This window comes from Mesoplodon densirostris, chromosome 2 (genome assembly GCF_025265405.1).
Source record: "Mesoplodon densirostris isolate mMesDen1 chromosome 2, mMesDen1 primary haplotype, whole genome shotgun sequence".
Lineage (NCBI taxonomy): Eukaryota > Metazoa > Chordata > Mammalia > Artiodactyla > Ziphiidae > Mesoplodon > Mesoplodon densirostris.
The window spans coordinates 9,698,473-9,718,863 of record NC_082662.1 but is presented as its reverse complement, the minus strand read 5'-3'; the positions used below and the strand labels follow the sequence as shown (position 1 = coordinate 9,718,863).

Below are 20,391 nucleotides of genomic sequence, written 5' to 3'. Positions count from 1 at the left end.
ATGTGCTAAGTCAAGGATGACCCCAAGGTATGTGAGCAACTGGAAGAGAGGAGAATGGAGAAGAAAGGTTAAAATGGTATCAAGTGCCTAGCACTGTTGCCGGGCTCACGGGAAATGACCAAATGTTAACTCTTTACATGTAAAACTTGCGGTGCTGATTCAGAGCCCAGGCATCCACAATGGAGTTAGTCGGCCATCCTAAAGCTAGGAAACGCTTGTAGAGAGAAGAGTCAAATGAGAATATACTCAGCAGTTGGCTCTACGGTACTAACACCCCAACACTGGTTAACTTCCACCGAAAGATGGAACGTGTCTCATCCTCTAATTATCCATCTGTCAGAGATGAGGGGGTGAGATGCCGACCTTCATGTTGTGGATGAATGCTGGACGCAGCACCATGTTTCCCCACCAAACAGAAAGTTTCCATGGAAAAGAGCAATAAACCACGACGTGGTGAGAACACAGGAAAACTGTAAAGAAGCAGCATTCTGTTTTATGTGTAATTTTCTCCAACTCCTAGGAAAGTGACTCAGTCCACCGAGTCCAGGACACAAGTGGTAACTCACAAATGCTCAAGCTCTGAGTGATGAGAGCAGTGAAACCACCGCAGAACAGGCACCAAGGTGAGCCGGGAGAGGGAGAGGAGAGCCCGTTCCTGATGGACATTGAAACCACCACAGAACAGGCACCAAGGTGAGCCGGGAGAGGGAGAGGAGAGCCCGTTCCTGATGGACGTTGAAACCACCACAGAACAGGCACCAAGGTGAGCCGGGAGAGGGGGAGGAGAGCCCGTTCCTGATGGACATTGAAACCACCACAGAACAGGCACCAAGGTGAGCCGGGAGAGGGAGAGGAGAGCCCGTTCCTGATGGACATTGAAACCACCACAGAACAGGCACCAAGGTGAGCCGGGAGAGGGAGAGGAGAGCCCGTTCCTGATGGACATTGAAACCACCGCAGAACAGGCACCAAGGTGAGCCAGGAGAGGGAGAGGAGAGCCCGTTCCTGATGGACATTGAAACCACCACAGAACAGGCACCAAGGTGAGCCGGGAGAGGGAGAGGAGAGCCCGTTCCTGATGGACGTTGTATCAGATTTTACTCAACGAACCTTTTCTTTATCATACTTGCCAAGCAGCCCAACCTAACTTCAATCTTGAGAGTCAAAGACCCGATCTGTCTCCCACCCCGAGAGCCGGGCAGACGCCATCCAGCACCGCAATTTTGGGTGTAGGGAAAACACTGAGGTCCAGAGATCTAAGAAGTCAATGAGGGACTTATGTAGCCTTAGTCTGAACACTGGTGGAGAAACAGTAGCCATTCCTACCTCAAGATAAATGTCCCCTTTGAATCCTACATGAAAAACTAAAATTCCAAATCAACATGTGGACGCTGTCATTTGCCTTGAGTGGGAACTGGAAAGGAGGGATTTTCAGAGAAAGATCTAGTGACTGGAGTGGACAGGGGCAGGGCAAGTTTGGGGGAACACACTCCTGTATATAAGGCGCTCTTCCATCACAAATTTAGGTCATGTCTATTTGGCTTTGTCTAAAGAAAATGGTGAAACAGTTTAATGGACTGATCAAATGGGGTCAGAGAGTTAATTTCCCAAAACACAGTTAAAAAGTGAGCCTACCACCTCCCTCCCCCCTCCCCCTCCCTTTCTAGCCCAGTTGTTCTCAATGAGGTCTAAATACCCCCTTTTCCTTTAACAAGGACCCTGAGGTTTGTCTGTCTGGGCTTCGGGGAGGGTGATTTTCCGCCACGTCTAGATGGAGGTAGGGTAACTGGAAATGCCGGAGGCAGTCCATGACTTAGCACTAGACAGAGTCACTCTGGCCAGAAAGAACGGTTTGGCTGGATTTGCAATCTGCCTGCTGTGAACGGGCCGTGATTTGATTTTAGCTCTAATTATACAAAAAGAAACTTAGGTCTATTTGCTTCTGGAGGGGTGGGGGCTGTCGGTTTTGTTCTGGCCTCTGTCAAAGGGGCAACTACTCTGCTCACATACATAAAAATACTTGCAAAAAAGTAATAGTTAACACTATGTGTATGCAATTTATGGTCATATTATGACAATGATACTAGGCTTAAAAAGTGAAAAATCCAGTTAGGTCTCTTCCCCTTGAAATTCACTTCTAATCAGTAAGGGGAGAGGAGGGAAACAGAAGGAAGTAAAACGGCAGGCCGGTCTTTCCCTGAATAGGCAGCTGATGGCACGGCATGCTCTCTGGTCCCAGTGGCCGGCCACCTCGGCGCTGCTGCAGCTGCTCCATGTCCCTGAGTCCCTCCTGCCTGGGCTGCCCCCTGTGCCCTCCTGTGCCCACATGGCCAACATCTCCGTGACTTCAAGGTCGGGCGCAGGCCTTCCTTCCCTGGGTACAAAGGCCTGCGCTCCATTAGTGCCCCGCCGGCCCTGCACAGACTTCTGTCCTGGCACCTGAACGCGTTAACACACACAATTACTTATGGGACCTTCTCCCGTGCTGGACTGTGACCCAGGGTGCGGGGGGAGGGGGGAAGACCTTTGTTTTGTTCATGTTTGTTTCCTCTGTGCCTCGCACACATCCTGGTGTTTTTAGTTGTTCATAGACAGTTGTGAACTTACTGTGTAGGCACAATAAGTAACATATTTGTCAATATGAGGTTATGCTTTTTGCACATAAGTCTATATTTAGTCAGCCCAGAGTGTGGAGCTAGAACGAAGTTAAAACGCCTTCACTAAGTGCCTCAGACAGGGTTAGAGCATTTCCTCATTCTCAGCCACACACTTCGGCTTGGACGGTGCAGCACCTAAAAAAGGGCTAATCATGTGACAGAGGGAACTACAGGGAGGGGCTTTAAACGGTGACTCAGATTCTCGGCTCCCCCTTGAGAATGCAGCCTTACATGGTTAGTCCCTGCAAATCGGACACTGAAGACGTGTCCATGAATGAAACCCACTAGACAGGTGCAACTTTTTGCACCAGATGGGGCCAGGAGTACAGGCTCTGAGTCAGAGAACATGGGTCCCAGGACAGCTCTCTTCAGAGCCTTGGGCAAGTTACTTAATTTCTCTGAGCCTCAGTGTCCTCTTGTATCAACAAGGACCAGCACTTCAAAGGGTCACTGTGAAGATTAAACAAGTCCATTCATGTGAAGACTCAGAACAGTACCTGGTACTCGATGAAGCAGTCAGTAAATATGAGCTATAGCAGGCATTTCTAAAGATACCTATTCAGCTACTATAGCTTAAACTGAAAACTTCCCTCAACTGTGCAGTCATATAGCATCTATCCCATGCTTCCTACATAGCAATACCCAGGAATCAAGATCAATTAAACACTTACACATAATACACTAACATATTCCACACAATCAAGCTCAATACCCCACTATTTCACGAATCGCGTGGCAGTGAACAAGCCTCCTGGTCAGCTCTGAGAACAGATTATGTGAGACAAAATGCAAGGAAATACAAAATTAACATTGTGGTTACCGTTTATCAGAACAGAGACAAAGCCAGATACACCAACAGTCCAGAATGAAGGAAACAGGTTGCTGGCTTTTGATTGGAATTTCCTCAGATTGTTACCATGTAGTACGAACTTAATCTAAATGTTTCTTTGCACACAGTCAAGCTTATGTGAAATGTATCAGAAGTGATAGAATAAAGGCTTGGGTTTGTGTGTGAACAAAACTGCTTTCAAGAAATGTATCATTACCAGGCAGATTAAGAAAATACCACGGACTTAAAAGTACCCTTGGTCTGTAAATAAATTAGGTTATAATGGAAAAGAATATGAAAAAGAATATATACACACACACACACATAACTGATTCACTTTGCTGTATACCTGAAACTAACGCAACTAACTAATCAACTATACTTCAATAAAATTAAGAAAGTAATAAGTTAGTTTACCGCTTGTTGGCGGAGGAGGGATATACGGGCTAAATAAACAAAAGAACAGGTAATCAAACATTTTAGGTGACTTTTCCAGAAGCGCACATGACTGTAAAATGAATTGTTATGCTCGTACTTGACAACATTTTCAAGATGGCGTTTGCTCTGACATTTGAAACCATAGCACCACACCATCTCACCAACCAAAATTTAATAAGAGCACTTACTGTGGATTGATGTATGGTATCCTCCCAGCAGTACCCCCTACAGCTGGCAAATGGATTTTCCAAGGAAAAGGGGAAAAACCTAGGACACGCCACAACAGGTACTTATAGCCCAGATGAATCAATGGGGGGAAAGGAGCAGAATTCAAGCAGTCCACGTATAGTATTTCAAGAGCAGGATGTCTCCAGGGAGAATGTGGCAAAGTATCTCTAATGGTATCAATATATGCAATTCCATAAAAACAGCAGCTAAAACCAATATAGTACCAGGCAGAATGAATGACGATTTAAGATCAGAAATAACCAAATGTTCAGACTCTTCAGTTTGTTTTCTTCTGTTCTGAGGGACAAAAGAGAGGAATAAAGAATGTGCTAGAAATTTGGGGAATGTGCTCCAAACCTCCTTCCTCCTCCTCCTCTTCCTCCTCCTCCTCACACGCTCTCCCTCCCCCTCCTCTTTGTAAAAGGCCTTTAATTAGCTCACATCCCATCCCAACTGGGGATCCCTAATACATCCTGACACCAGCCTGCGGGCCGGGGCAGTGGGGTCTAAGCGCAGCCAGATTAGCAGGCTCCCGGTGGAGCCCCTGCTGCTCTTATCTCCGCAGATGCCTGAAGAGTCTGGTATCTTCCCTCCCAGCCCTCCTGGGAAGCCACCCCAGCAGGTGCCCATTGGCAATAGTTTTGTGTTACAGGCCTGAATGAATGATCCCCGCAGGAGCTGCCGACTGTTTTCACAGACACAGAAGGCAGTCAAAAGTCCACCGCGTGAACTTGGAATGACCCCATCTGCAGAGTCACTGGCGGGTTCATTGGGAGGGCAGGCACGCTTTATTAAACAACTAATACTCTTCACAGATAACTTTCCGAAAAAGCACAAGTGTTAACTCTTTGCAATCTTGCTCCGACAAGCAAGTGGAGGGGCTCCACTGGGTGACTGAGGGCTTGGACCCGAGTGATGATTTGGAGACAGAAAGATGGTGATTTCATCCGGCCCGGCAAAGGGTCAGGACTCAGGCACAACCATTTGGTCAGCTGTCTTGTTAAAGTGTTCCAGATTAAAGCGAAAAGGCACAAAGCGAAGGTTCCAGGCACCTACTCTGGCGAGGACGGTGCCAGCCCTCACCCAGGCCGGCCTGTCCCCTGGCCCACACCCCACTCAGACACGCAGGAGAGGGAAGGGGGGCCGGCCCGGCAAACTCAGTCACCCACCCGGGCCGGCGTGCAAGTCATTCTGCCCACAGCAGCCAGAGGCTGCACAGTTAGTGCCTTTCTGGAGGAGGATTCAAAAGAGGCACAAGCTCAAACCAAAGTGTTCTAATAATCATGTTCTTCTGGGCTGCCTGGCTGCCTGGCCAAGTGGGCCACGGAACCAGGCATCTGCAGGGCTCACCCAGGGGGATGCCAAGTGGCTGTTCCTTCCCTAGGTTAGACCCAGTCCTGGAGGGTCCCTTTTCTTCCCCCCTTTCTTTCTCTCTTAACTCACACAGAACTTTAGAGGGAACCCAATGACAACAATCATAATTAATAACATGCAGATAAACATAAGGAGAAACTTTTAAAGTTCATTTTAACCAACAAAGTTACGTTAATTTTGGCATTAACCAAAGACTATGTGCCTATCAAAGTTTTATCTCTATCTCACTTCATCAGTTGCCTTCTAAATCTAATTACAGAGGGATCCCCTATTTGGTTCTTTTTTTTGCGGGGGTGGTCTTGTTTTGTTTTTAGATGAGGTGCAGTTTTGCAGGGGTTTACTCACTGGATGAGACACGGGTGAAGGACTAGTGATGTGAGGTGCTTCAAAGGAGCTATACTTCCCTCCTGTTCGGGTGAGCCGATCTTTACACAAAACAGATCCCTTGGGCTTCCCTGGTGGCGCCCAGGTGGTTGAGAGTCCACCTGCCGATGCAGGGGACACGGGTTCGCGCCCCGGTCTGGGAAGATCCCACATGCCGCGGAGCGGCTGGGCCCGTGAGCCACGGCTGCTGAGCCTGCGCGTCCGGAGCCTGTGCTCGGCAACGGGAGAGGCCACAACAGTGAGAGGCCCACGTACAGCAAAAAAAAAAAAAACAAAACAAAACAAAAAACAGATCCCTCAGCCCAACAAGCCCTCGGGGGCTTTCTTCATACCATGCACAGTGCTTGGGGTTAAAGATACCAAGGTGACTATGACTTAGTCCCCTGTCCTCAAGGAGCTCGGTCCAGTGTGGAGACAGATGTATAAACAAATAAAATCCACATACAGGATGCTGAGAAAATGAACACCACATCAGGGCTCTGGCCCCACTACTTTTCTCTCCCTCATTTCTAAAAGGACAAGAAGCAGGTACCCACAGCTGCTGACCCCATTTCAAAGACAATGCCAGATCTGTAGCCAGAAGGCCTGAGTTTCAGAGCTGGCCCCGCAGTTAAGTAGCTGTGAGAACCTCACTGGGTCTCAGTTTCTCCATCTGTAATTTTAGAGGGTGAAAAGCTGGTCTTCGAATTCTTTCCCAGATCTGTGTCCTAAGAATTTCTACAAGGGTATCAGAGGTTGTGTTGAGGGTCCAAACCTGGGAAGAGCTGCCTTTGCCATGTTCATCTGGAAAGAGTGAGAAGAGGTTTAGGCTCAAGATTTATCTTGGGAGGAATACAAGATGGGCTTCAATGGAAAGGGAGCAGTTAAGAGAGTTAAGTTACCACATGAAATATTACTCAAAAGAGGCTTCTCATAGAACTCAATTTTTTAAAACAATAAAACTGAGGTTAGACATTGTTCACGGTTGTGTTTTAACTTTTAAAGAGAAACAAGTGGCAAATTCTTCATTGTATTTAGTCCTAAGAATTTTTCTCTCTCTACGTAACATTCATTGAGGCACCTCAACTCGTCTTGCCAATTGATTTTTAAACGACCGTACAGCAGCGATCCTACAAACCTTCCGTGCTGTCACTACTGGACACAAAATCCAAACAGGCAGGAAGCATTCCCAGAAACAGGCTGATAAAACCTACCTGGTTTTGCCCCCTTTGCTGTTTCTCAGTGATCCTGTGACTAGAGATTTTCGTGCGCATCTGAGATTTTAGAACCAACCATTCACACAACCCAGCATGGGTGCCAGCAAAGTGAGGTCCTCTCTTGGAAGTAACACCTTTCCACAGCCGTCTCCCCATGTCAGAATGTTCCTCTGGCCCTCCGTCGAGGAGGTTTATTCTGGCGGGAAAAGCAGTGGGCTTGGAGTCATGAGGTCTGGGCATCAGCCACTGGTGCCAACACTGACTGCATGATTTTGGCAAAACCATTCAACCCGTGTGGCTGCATTTCCCATCACCTGCCCTGCTGGCCCCCTAGGGATGTTTCAAGGTTAAATTATCTCACAGACATGAAAGTGCTTTAATGCCTGAGGGGGAAAGGGTGCTTTCTAGAGCAGCAAAGTGGTCTATGGGAAGAGCCTGGGGCCATAGAGGCCTGAGTCCTAGTCCTCTTCTACAAGCTCCCTGCTAAGCCTCCAGGAGTCATTACCTTTGCTGTGACTCAAGTGGCAATAATAATAGCTGTACTCTTTCCTGTATGTCTGTAAAGATCAAACAGTAACAGGAGTATGCTACAAAGGTTAAATTTCCAGAAAACTAGCTCTTCTTTTATAACTAACTTTGACATCATCCTTGCCCATTTCCAAGTTACCAATAAAGAGAAAATAATCCATCTGGCCAAAATATCCTGCTTTGAAACATGACAAAGGCAGCAAAACTGAAACAATGGGCTGTCTTTGGAAGCAGGCTCTGCTTAATTTTCATTTCAGTGAAAACACTGAAAGTCGCTGCTTCCAAACCAACGTGTTGTTACATAAATTCAATGTGCTGTTACATAATGTTTACTTAAACATTTTCCTCTAATAAAGCAAACAGATATTTCCCATAAATATTATTTTAATTCATTAGATTAAGAGGGATTGGGGTTTCCCTTCTTCCCCCTATAACAGTTTCCCAAGGCTTCCTGCTACCTTGCGGAGCCTGGCCCCGATCCAGTAATGCACACCTGCCCTCATTCCATCCAGGTCCGTATCCTAGACCTGAGTGATAGGGAGCGGAGGAGAAGGAACAGGATCCTGGAAGTCAGCAGCCTTTTCCTATCTGTATTTCAACACATAGACCATGACTGTGCATCTCAGTCAGCTTACAGACATGCTTGGGAGGAAAGTGATAAAGAAACGTCTTCAAAGTTTCTGTTTATTCCACATAAAAACCATAAAATAGTTAATTTAAAAATCCAGCAGGTGTTTCACGTATTTCATAACTATTTGTTGAATCTACACCACGTGAAAACGTCATACCAGATAAATGGGAGCCCACGTGGGAACCACTGGGATCCCCTCAGCTCTCTTACAATAAATATTTATGACTAGTCATAGGGACACTGGCAACAGTTGATGACAGTGAGATCTTCGCCTACCAGGAGCTTTACGTCTACTCCAGGATGCAAACAAATAAGCAGGCAATTGCATCAAACGGTTCGTCTCAAGACGATCTCATCCTTGAGGAACAGAATAAAGTGTTATTTCCCCTTGGTCCCCACTGCACTTATCTCGTGAAACTGCAAAGATTTTGTACAGATCCCAGCTACAATACTTATTCCCTCTGTATTATGCCAACTTACTTCTTATCTGGCTTACCTGTTCCAAATCCCTCAAAAAAAATTTTTTTTAAAGTTTTACTTTTCTAAGTATTTGCCACAGAACTGAGCACCTCATTGACAATGATAAATGCTTGTTAAATGGATGTTTGGGACGTGCACAAAATGGTTAGTATTTTCCAAGGAAAAACACGGTCACCGCCCTAACGGAAGCACAAAGTGCTCTGAGAATTCAGAGCGGGGAGGACCTAATAGGGATCTGGACTGGACCTTACACACTCAGAGCCACTTGGCCAGAGATGGGGAGAAGGGCATTCCAGAGAGAGGAAAGGTTATGAGCAACAGTGCCAAGATGAGGGGAGAACAAGCATGACCGGGGAAACAGAAAGGATCCGGATGGCCAGCCTTCTGCCACCCTCTCTTCACTTCACTTGACTTCCCCAGTTTGGCTCCTAGTTTGGGGGCTCATCTCCACCCTCCTCATGTGCCTAACGAGGAAATTTCCTTGTTCTTACAAATGGCACAGGAGGGCTTCCCTGCTGGTATTTAATAAAAAAGAAACGAGAAGCTGTCACTGCCATTTGCCTCTGTGACCGGAGTGCGGTGCGTCTCTGCTACCATTTACTGACCAGTTGGGCCTCCAAGTCACCACTTCAGGACATGCTGAGCCCCTCTTAAGAGTCGGGCCTGGACATGTCATCATCTGGCTCTGAGCAAAGCCAAGGCAAAGCCAGACTCTCGCCCCTTCTGGAAGTGACATCCTTCTTTCTTCCACGGTCTCCCTTATTTCCACTAACCTCCAGCAATGCAGAAATCACTTACTGGCATGTCCTGATATAAGCTGAAATTTTTCTCCCTACCACCTCCACTCCACAAAACATGTTGCTCTAAGAACTGCTCTCATCACGCTTTCTCTTTGTGAGCTCCCAAACATTTCACGTACAGAGCACGTGGTTAATGAATGAGTCAATAAGCCTCCTTAGGGAAAGGTACATTTTTCTCCCCCCATGTTCTCTGAAACCCCCTCTGCAGGAAAGGTGTGCTAACACGGCTCGCACCACACCGATGACCGGAAACCCAAGTCTCAGGTGGAGATGTTGGTTTCTATAGTATCTGGTAAGATTCAAGAAGTACTGCCCAGCAATGTTCTAGAAGTCAGAGGCCAAGGAAGGAGCCCAGAGCACTACCACTTTCTGTTTGGCCGCCTTGGGCAAGCTGTTTACTTCCGCTGGGCCTCGGTTTCTTCCTGGTGGCAGTAAATAAAAGCATCACCTGCTTTCAGGCTTATAGACGGGATCAGAGATATAAGTCCTTCATCAACAACTGGAAATCAAGACAGATATCAAGTGGCATTATTATTATTCTAATAAGGGATTATTAAATTCTAGTGAGTTACCCTTACTTCTCCTTTTCTCCAGGAAGCAAAGCCCGGGTCAGGTCAATAGAACTAATCAACCGTAGAACTCTCAGGACAACACACCATCCCCAGCGTTCTCCATCCGGCTTCTTAACTGCAGCAATGGTGTCACTAAGCGTCTGAAAGCCAATGTGCCAGCAGAACTCAGAGACATAAAGACCTCTACAAAATGTGAAAAGCTGTATTTCAGAGTGAGGGGAGGTGAGCAAGGAAAGAAAAGGACTTACTGGAGAGAATGAGTTTATATTCTGCCATCAGCTGACAGTGGGAAAGCACAAGTCTCCCTACTTTCATGACCTCTGTGCTGAAAACCAAATTTTAAAATGACATCCTACTTGCTTAGAAACATTTAAAGTAGTGAAGTTCAGTAAATAGCTTAAGGAAATTACAATTTGACATGTACATTGAGAAGAAGCTGGCTATTGGAGCACACGCTGAGGTGGCCCGAAGCTCTGGTCTGCTCCCCCGTCAAAGCGGAGGAAAGGCCTGAGTGTGCAAATCAAATTATTTAAATCTGAATAAATCTTGGGTTAAGCACATCAGGTGTGTGAGAAAGTACAGCCAGCCTCCTCAAACGATTTTAAGTCATCTTCTGTTTGGTTAAGGGAAACCCAATCTTTTTGTCCCATTTCAATCCTTTTACAGGAGATTAGGGATTCCTCGACAGTAAAGATTAATTCAGCAAGACTGGAAATTACAGCTGGAAAATCCCAAGGTCCAACATAGAAGGGAAAAAAAAAGTTGGGAATGAATGGAGCTTCAACTGCTTGTGTTTTAGCTTCTACAATGGCTTGGGTTTGGTAGAGGGTTATGTCTGAGAAGCTGCATTATGTGGAGGAAAACTATACAGACTCCCAAATCACTTGTTCCTAAAACTTATGACTCCAATACTCGTTATTAAATTTCAGTCAAGGTAACTGACCATTGTGGTCTCATTTTTCTCATCTGTAAAATGGAGATAATCCTTCCTTCCTTATAGGGTACACATGAAAATTAAATGAGATAGCATCTGTAAAGCTCCTAGCCCTCCTTATCTGACATACAGGAGCCACCCAATACACGGTGGCTACACGTCCTTTTCTGACTTTTAAGGATGATATTCCAAGGAATCCCCTATTTCTCCTAAGAAAACACTTTGATTTAGCTTTTCTTCAAGATGGAGAGAGACAATTACAGGGGAGAAGGAGGTACAGAAAACCAAAAGGACCTTCCAAACAGAGTGAGTGTTCTGACTTTTTACTGCCAAGAATTAGAATTTGATTTGCTCTTCATGTGTTTATAAAAATGGGTTACAGTTTGTCTCATTTAAGCTTGTCACAATTTTTCAAGAAAGGCCGAATACTGATACAAACAGTACTGAAAGGCAGAAAAGGGAGAACTACCACATCTCTGGGGTAACCAGTCAACCCAAGAAAAGCTTGAACATATTATTCTTTTACTCACCATGTTTACACTAGGATAGAAAACCACTACTCTTTGGGGGCCACAAATATTTCCTGTCTTTTCAATTTAGCAACTGAACATACTTTTCCACCACCATAGACTGCAGTGCAGGAAGACAGAGTGAATTCCTCTGAAACATGAGATGTTTGGTCTAAGAAGATAACTAAAGACCTGACTCTTAGCTGAACTACTACTAAGAAATGAAGACAAGTTCTAAACTTTTCCGAGCTTTCTGTTTCAAAAACAGAGAGTCAATGGTGGTGTCATTCCCTACTACTTCTGGCCGAGCTGCTCAATTAGGGTGGGACAAGAGGACAGCTAAGCCCCACTCACCAGGCTCCTTCATGAGCAAGGCTGCTCAGTGGAGCAAGGTGGGGACTGCCTGGGAATTCTGGCCACTCATGGGATTCTCATGCCTCCACTTCACCCGCCCGCCCCCGCCCAACACACTTCCAGTTCCCGCAAATATTTGAGGTTTGACCAAGTTAGGATAGGTCACTGCTGGGTCATTCAGCATCTAAAATTTGCCTCTAACCAAAAAGAGCTCAGACTAAGAGAATCATTTTAGTATTCAAGGTTATCAGAGGAAAATAAAACAAAAGCTCTGCTGCCAAGAATTTGAGTCATTTCTCTATATACAACAACTTCAAGGCACCTCCTCTTGGCTGGAAAAGAAATCCCTTGGGTGACTTATTTCGGATCAAAGTCTTTCTGAAAATAGAAAACTCTACATTTTCTAAGGGATAGATCACTGTCTGAAGTGAATTTCATTTAACTTAAAGTTTTATGCCAACTTAAATACACTAAAACCCCAATGCTTATAAGAAGGCATTCACCTCTTAGTTGCTTATAGGTACATGGAAAAGCTATTATGGGGATATCAGCTCAACTATAAAATGGAACAGTCATGCATAATGACAAAAACAGATACAAGTCATAAATTGCCTTTTCCCCTTCGGAATCCATGCAGGCAGGCACTCCAGTACATTCTTTTGTGCAAAGATAAAACTTTTGCCTTGAATAAACAGTGGCTTAGTCTCATTTGAGCCTTATAAATAGACTGCCTACAAAACAAATACAAACAAATGCTGTTTATCTTAAACAAAAGGCAGATGGACCCCTCTGCCCTCAACCAAGTCACAGTATATATGATAGGAGGCTGGCCAGTGGCAGGGGCTGGCTGAGAATCCCTGGGTGCAAGGACACAAAGTCAGTTTCCACTGGATCACTGCTATGCCCCAAATCTGGTTTCTTGGGCACAAAGGGCCAGTGAAAGGTTCTCTCGGAAGGGAAGTGGCTCCTCCACATACGGTACCCCAAACAGAGACCAAAGAACAAAATCCCATCTAAAGTGCTACCTAGGTTCTCTACTGAACTATGCAAACAGTCTCAATTTCCCTCTCTCTCTTCCTCACTTAACTTGCTTGTATTTATCTTGAGACGGTTTTCCTAAAAGCTATCGAAATTCATTCTGAGTCGAGGCAGGGCTCTTTGCTTTCCTCATTGTTGTTTTTATTTTTTAACATATAGAGGAATGTCTAGAACAAATCAAGCAGTTAGCAGTATCTCCAAAGTGCAACTAAAAATGAAAATGCAGTCGCCATTGCAGAAGATCAGGTGCTGGCTCCACAGGTTCCTGGTTGACCCTGGGGAAGTCACCTTACCTCTCTGGGCCTCAGTTTCTTCACTTACATACTGGGGCTAATACTGCCTGTCCTATCTATCGACCAGGTTATTCTGATGATCAAGTGATATCACATGAGTAAAACCACGTTTGCAATCACCAAGGGTCTTACTGTCTATAAAGGAGCTGGCGACGGTCATAACTAATCCTACACAAGAATGACCATAACCAGCACCATTTCCTGAGGGCCTGCTTTGTGACACAGGTGATGTGACAGCAGTCACCTTACAAGCTAACCAAGTGATGTCAAATAATAAGCTTCTGGTGGGAAGCTAACAGTAAGTAACTTTTCATATTCTCTATAGTGCCTGGCAGAAAGCCTCACACACACAAAGGAGAGACGTCACAGAGGGGAAAAAACAAGGCCTTTAGAATTAGCTGGACTTGGTTTCATACTCTCCCTGTCATTTCCAGTTGTATGACCTTGAAAAAATTGTTTAACTTCTTTAAGTCTCAGTTTCCTGATTTGAAGAATCGAGATTAACATACCCAAGACAATGTACGTAAAGAGTCTATCACAAGGCCTGACAAAGAGAAGGTGCTCAATCAATGTTTATAAGTGGGTATGTTTTCCATAATGAAGCAGGGAGTTTCAACCCTGTTCCTGCACCTTTTTCCTACTAATGCTCTTTGCACCAAGAAATATATGAAGCTATTAGGTCTTTATCCAATTCATAACAAACAAAACTGATTTAAAACAATAAAACAATGGCTAAAGCTATATAGGATAAAATGTATTAACTAAAACGGACAGAAAATTCATATCTCCTTGACAAAAATTTAGATCTGTAGAATTTGAGGGAAATCTGGGCTTGGTAGAAATAAATGCTCTAAAGCCAAAGAGAAAGAAAGAAACCTATCATACAATTGTACAAGTTATCAGTAAAGCTAACCTTTAGTGAATAATAAACCATGAATTCTAATTCCATGAACAACAACTGCCTTTGATCAAAAACTTTTAGTTAAAAACAGGGAAAATTATTAAAATCTTTGCATTCATAAGCATAGAGTCAAAACATAACTGAGATCAAAAAAGTACCAAAGATCAAAAGCATCCTATATCGCCTTGATAAAGACACAAAGAGAGGGATGGAAGGTAGGGCAGAACAGGGCAGAGGTTCCATTAGTGATGATCAAAAGTGCTCCTCTCTTTTGCTGGAAGAAATTACGTACGCGATTGTCCTTCTTCCCTTAGGAAGACCAGATGACAGCTGTACAGAGAAAACACTCAGATTCTACAGGGGCAGAAAAGAGAATGGAATCATTTGTTCTACTGTTAACATCTGAGATTTTCTTGGTTTGAAAAGAACTTTCTTTACTTTTAAGAATAACTATGTAGGGCTTCCCTGGTGGCGGAGGGGTTGAGAGTCCGCCTGCCGATGCAGGGGACGCGGTTTCGTGCCCCGGTCCGGGAAGATCCCACATGGCGCAGAGCGGCTGGGCCCGTGAGCCTGCGTGTCCGGAGCCTGTGCTCCGCAACGGGAGAGGCCACGGCAGTGAGAGGCCCGCGTACAGCAAAAAAAAAAAAAAAGAATAACTATGTAATTTTTCTGTACGTATATGAAAATAATCACAAAATAATCATAGACAGAAGGGAAATGAGAGTCTATCTAAGAGAGGAAATTTGTTCAATGAATATCTCCCCAATTCTCTGGCTTTCAAAGAGGTTAGAGGGTCTTGTAGATATTCAAATGACACCCAACTAGGGAAAAGCATGCTCTTTTCAATTTGTGCAACAGAGGGAAACTGCTCCTCCGACATGGTTTTGGAATTTGAAATGCTGTGCTTTTCTTAAATAAATCATATTCCTAGAAACTAGGATTCCAGAGGCAATCATCCTGTCATGGCCTTAGGAATACGATCAGATCTTTGAGGGTCTACTCAAAGGGTTAGAGTCATTTTACCAAGATCCAGGCAAGGGAGTCATGGGATAGATGCTCACAGCTTGGTGGCTAATCCCTAAATCATATCACCTTAGATCTGGAATCCATAAGCTGATTTCTGGGGTTTGGGGGAACAGAAGAAAAGGCTAAGAGAAACAAAGGGGATAAAGGGCATAGATTACCTCCTAGTTCTGGTTCCTTGATGCTAATATGAAATAAATAACAGTTTAAAATGTAATCAGAAATTCCAGAAGTGGACATGGTAGACCTGAAATTAAAAATTTGCTGTGAATAATTCACAACATCTACCCACACACAGCTAAGACCCGCAGGTCTATCACCTTCTTATGTGACAAAATGAGTTCCCTTTTAACTTCTCACTGGGTTTTTACATCTTCAAATCTTTTGCTCCTCAGGTCAGTGGGACAGGGGAAATTACCATCACCTTCTCATAGATTAAAAAAAAAAATTCCCTCAAGATCAACAGAGGAAAAGATTATTTAAGGGTGGGAATGGGATTAGAACCCAGGTATTCGGACTACCAAGTGCCCTCAACGCTCAACCCTATGTCTACAATAATGATTTATTATCTCCTGGGAGGCATGAACCTCTCTGACAATCCAATAAAAACTTCAGATCCTTGCTTCAGGAAAATACACATATATACAATATTTATAATTAATTTCAAGAGGTTTATGGGGCTTCTCCACTACATTCAAAGCCTATTAAACCAAGGTTACAGGACTTCCCTGGTGGCGCAGTGGTTGGGAATCCGCCTGCCAATGCAGGGGACATAGGTTTGATCCCTGGTCCGGGAAGATCCGACATGCCACAGAGCAACTAAGCCCGTGCACCAAAACTACTGAGCCTGTGCTCTACAGCCCAGGAGCCACAACTACTGAGCCCGCGTGCCACAACTACTGAAGCCCGTGCGCCTAGAGACCGTGCTCCACAACAAGAGAAGCCATCGCAATGAGAAGCTTGTGCATCACAACGAAGAGTAGCCCCCGTTCGCCACAAGAAGAGAAAGCCCGCACGCAGCAATGAAGACCCAGTGCAGCCAAAAATAAATTAAGTAAATAAATAAATAAATAGCTAGACAGCTAGATAAATAAATTTATTTTTTTTAAAAACAAAGGTTACAGCCCTTTGGTCTTTGCAGCCAAGTGGGGCTGGCTGGCTGGGGCTCGGCGAGGTGCAGTTCTGTCTTGTCTGACCCCGTTCTTTAACCACTGAAACTCAGGCACTCTTTTTTTTTTGCGGTACGCGGGCCTCTCACTGTTGTGGCCTCTCCCGTTGCGGAGCACAAGCTCCGGACGCGCAGGCCCAGCGGCCATGGCTCATGGGCCCAGCCGCTCCGTGGCACATGGGATCTTCCCGGACCGGGGCACGAACCCGTGTCCCCTGCATCGGCAGGCGGACTCCCAACCACTGTGCCACCAGGGAAGCCCTCAGGCACTCTTTAAAGGGATACTTCCCACAGGCCAACAGTTGATTACTGTGGTCATTTGCACTTCCTTAAACTCTTCTTGTGTACACAGAAAAGCAAACAAAACATTCCCCCAAAGCAACATTAAAGGTCTGATTTCAACCCACAAAACTACAAGAAAATGGAGATCTTTGGCCAAACTGCATACATGCAGAATCAAAGATGACCTGAATGGGCATTTAGTTGATAGACCTGGCTTTTGAAGCTACCATTTCCAAAATGAAGTGGTAATTTTAAGTCTCTTTACTTTCTCGTGATAGATATATGGACTAATTGTTATAACACACCCAGGGTTCCTGGTATCAAAATAAATTACATAGCAATTCCTCTGAGTAGCAGTCTGTGACGCCAATACTGATTAGCTCACTAAAGGCAAGAAAAAGCATGAAGAAGGACGCCGACCACATGGGGAGTAGGGTTCCCACTCAAGATGCCTTGGGTCCTGGAAAACAGTACCCTTATGCAAATCCAACAACAAGATAAAGCATGATATCCAGCAAGACAGAAGATCACTGCCACCCAGGCCTTCATATGGATTTGGGAGTGAGGGTGGAGGTAAGGAGTATGCTGCCCTTTCTTTCTGCTTACGTTATATTCTCATACTGACCCTCAAGGTTCAAAAACAGTTTTCCAGGGGAAACAGAAGAAGATGATGAATGAGATGTCCCCGAATGAGCGAGAATAAAGAAAGCGCCAACCCTTTTCACCGGGATGTTGCAGAGAAACTCTGGAGAAACCCACAGGTCTCACCTGTGTAGAGCTCACAGGCAAGTTAAGTTCCCGATGTCTTCATTCTCATCCACAAAGGTAGCTAGAGGGTCCTAACAGCCAAACTGGCCCACACGGAGTGTGAATCTCCCACTCTCCGAGCCTGAGACCCTCCTCTTCTGTAGACTACAATATACTGGCTTTCATTTCAAGGCATTAATGGTTTCCTGGTGGCTAAAGTCTGTACATTTTACATTGATGTAAACCTAACAGTCAAAGTGAAAACCCATTTCTCTTGTTCAGTTCATGTTTACAAAGTTTTCATAAGGTCATATCTCATTTTATTCTCATAGTAAGCTATAAAGTCAGGGCATATTCCAGGCTGAGGAAGGCCTTTCAATAAACCATAAGTGCCTTTTTTTTTTTTTTTCAAATGAAAACAAAGCCCAGGGGTACAAAAATAAAGAAAGGAATTATAAAACCAAAGAGACTGTCCTAGGTTAATTAGAGTTTTTTTTTTGTTTTTTTTTTTTTGCGGTACGAGGGCCTCTCACCGCTGCGCCCCCCCCACCCCCGCCGTGGAGCACAAGCTCCGGACGCGCAGGCCCAGTGGCCGTGGCTCACGGGCCAAGCCGCTCCGCGGCATGTGGGATCCTCCCGGACCGGGGCACAAACCAGCGTCCCCTGCATCAGCAGGCGGACTCTCAACCACTGCGCCACCAGGGAAGCCCCTAATTAGAGTTTTTAAAAATTAAGTAAAATCTTTAAACTGAGCATTTCCAACTAAATTTTTTTATGGAAGTATAGCTGATGTACAATATTATATAAATTACAGGTGTATACAGGTAAATATTTTAACTGCATCTGTTTATATCAAGTTTAGTAGCAAAAGAACATTGAGGAATCTGTGTCACTTTTATGTTGCTGTCAGGGGTGAAGGTCCAAGGGCAGCATAGGCAATGATTCAAGGCAGAAATGTGCACACTCATTCAGACTATGACCCGGAGTCCATTTCCAAACCATGATTTAGAAATGGCAAGTCTCTTGCCTCTGTACCTTTCACCCTTTCTCTAAAAGTTAAAGGGTGTTGCCTATTTTGAACCACAAGCCAAACAGCACATTTTGTTCTGGTTTAATGTAAGTCCAGCAAAGGCATACCTCGGAGAGATTGTGGGTTCCGTTCCAGATCACCACAATCAAGTGAATATTGCAATAAAGTGAGTCACACAAATTTTTTGGTTTCCCAGTGAAGACAACGTTAAGTTTACACTACGCTGTCGTTAAGTGCACGACAGCATTATGTCTAAAAAAATAATGCATACATCTTAATTTAAAAATACCTTATTACTAAAAAATGCTAACCACCGTCTGAGTCTTCAGCGAATCATAATCTTCTTGCAATATAACATCAAAGATCACCGATCACAGATCACCATAACACATATAATCATAATGAAGAAGTTTGAAATATTTCAAGAATTACCAAAATGGGACACAGAGACATGAAGCGAGCAGATGCTGCTGGAAAAACGGCGCCGACAGACGTGCTGGACACGTGGGGTCGCCACAGACCTTCAAGTTGTAAAACATCCACTATCTGTGCAGCACAAGAAAACGAGATCTGCCTGTATTGAAAAACCTGATCTGACTAAAGAACCAGCAGCTCTAGAAAAGAGTTTGGAAAACAGGAATAAATTCCCAACGTTCACACATTATTACCCAGAATGCTATGCGACACAGAACTGTTGCCGTTCAACTCTACCTCCTTACCTGCTCATCAAGATAAATTCCTACGTGGTACCTGAAAGGCTCTCTACGGTGAAGCCACCATCCCAGTGGCCACGGCACTAGTGCGCCTGTGACTCTGCTACAACAACGCTCTATGGTAGACAAGCGGGGAGCACAGGCGCTCTCCCAATGCCGGTTCATTCGTGAAAAGGTCAGTCTCTAGAAGGAAACTCTGTCGAGCTGACAGGAAGGGGAGGAAAGCAGAGTCTTGAGACGCCTTTTGCATGTTATCAAATAGCAACCCCCCTTCAACTACGTTCGTTTCCGGCTTCACACGTAAAATTGGCTCCTGCCAAAAATTAAACTGCGGAATAACAAGATGTCCACCAAACAGGAGGCCAATGAACAAAAAAAGCCAGCTACACAGCAAGACACAGCAGAATTACACTGCTGTCTTTCCGCTGCCGGACTCAGATGACTTAGAGGGGTGCTTCGCTCTAGAAGGCCGCACCACAGTTTGGACTTTATCCTGTGAGCTGTGGGTAATAACGGGTGGATTTTAGGCGGGAGAATGGCACGATCAAGTTCTATGTTTTATAAAGCGAGTTCATTCCGGCGGCATTGTGAGAGCTGCGGTGGAGTCAGGAGGCTATGGCGGTGGGTGAGGGAAGAGACAACCAGAGCCTGGCTGAAGGCAGTGGGAACGGAGACGAGGAAGGGGAGAGACTGCAGAGGAGCACCTGCTGGACTGGGGCCGGGTTACTGGAGGTGCGGGAAAGGCAGGGCACATGGGTGATGAAGCCAAGGCCATGTATGTACCTTCTCACAACCTATGAACTCTAAAAGAAGTTAAAGTCATGTAGAGGACTCCTGAGGCTACTTACAATGGAATTCCACCTCTATTTCCTTACCTTGGCAGCAGAGTTTGATACTCCGTGTGTAACGTTTCTGATAAGGCCCCCAACATTTCCATACTTTATCAGTCCAGTCACCCCTTCAGAAACATCATTCAAAAGCCCCATGGGATTGCCAAGGAAGTCCACCGATCCCAGGATTCGAGCTGCCTGGCTGAGCAGTTCCTGTCAAACAGAGCAGGGAAAGAAGAAGAAAACCAGCGCCTGTTTATATTGGCAGATCGAGCATCCCAAGCAAAAAGGTTAGAAATCTCTCTTGTCCTCCATTCCCACCAACACCAACAATCACCCTTTCTCATCAACTGTGAGCTCCTGCCCTTTGGGAGCTCTGCCCTAAACCTCTCCCAATACTCAGTACTCTTACACTCTTCGAAGCCATTCAGAAGAAGAAAAAAAAAGCTATG

The 20,391-nt window shown here is 45.1% G+C and overlaps 1 protein-coding gene across 4 annotated transcripts in view; it reads right to left on the bottom strand.

Moving 5' to 3' along the window:
• The window catches only part of VPS13D (vacuolar protein sorting 13 homolog D), a 247,335-nt gene that overhangs the window by 71,339 nt on the left and 155,605 nt on the right, over positions 1-20,391 (bottom strand). For all 4 annotated transcript variants that reach the window (XM_060088995.1, XM_060088992.1, XM_060088993.1 and 1 more), the window contains one exon: positions 19,985-20,152. In XM_060088995.1, the coding sequence (XP_059944978.1) occupies positions 19,985-20,152 (168 nt within the window). The remainder of the gene's footprint in view (positions 1-19,984; positions 20,153-20,391) is intronic.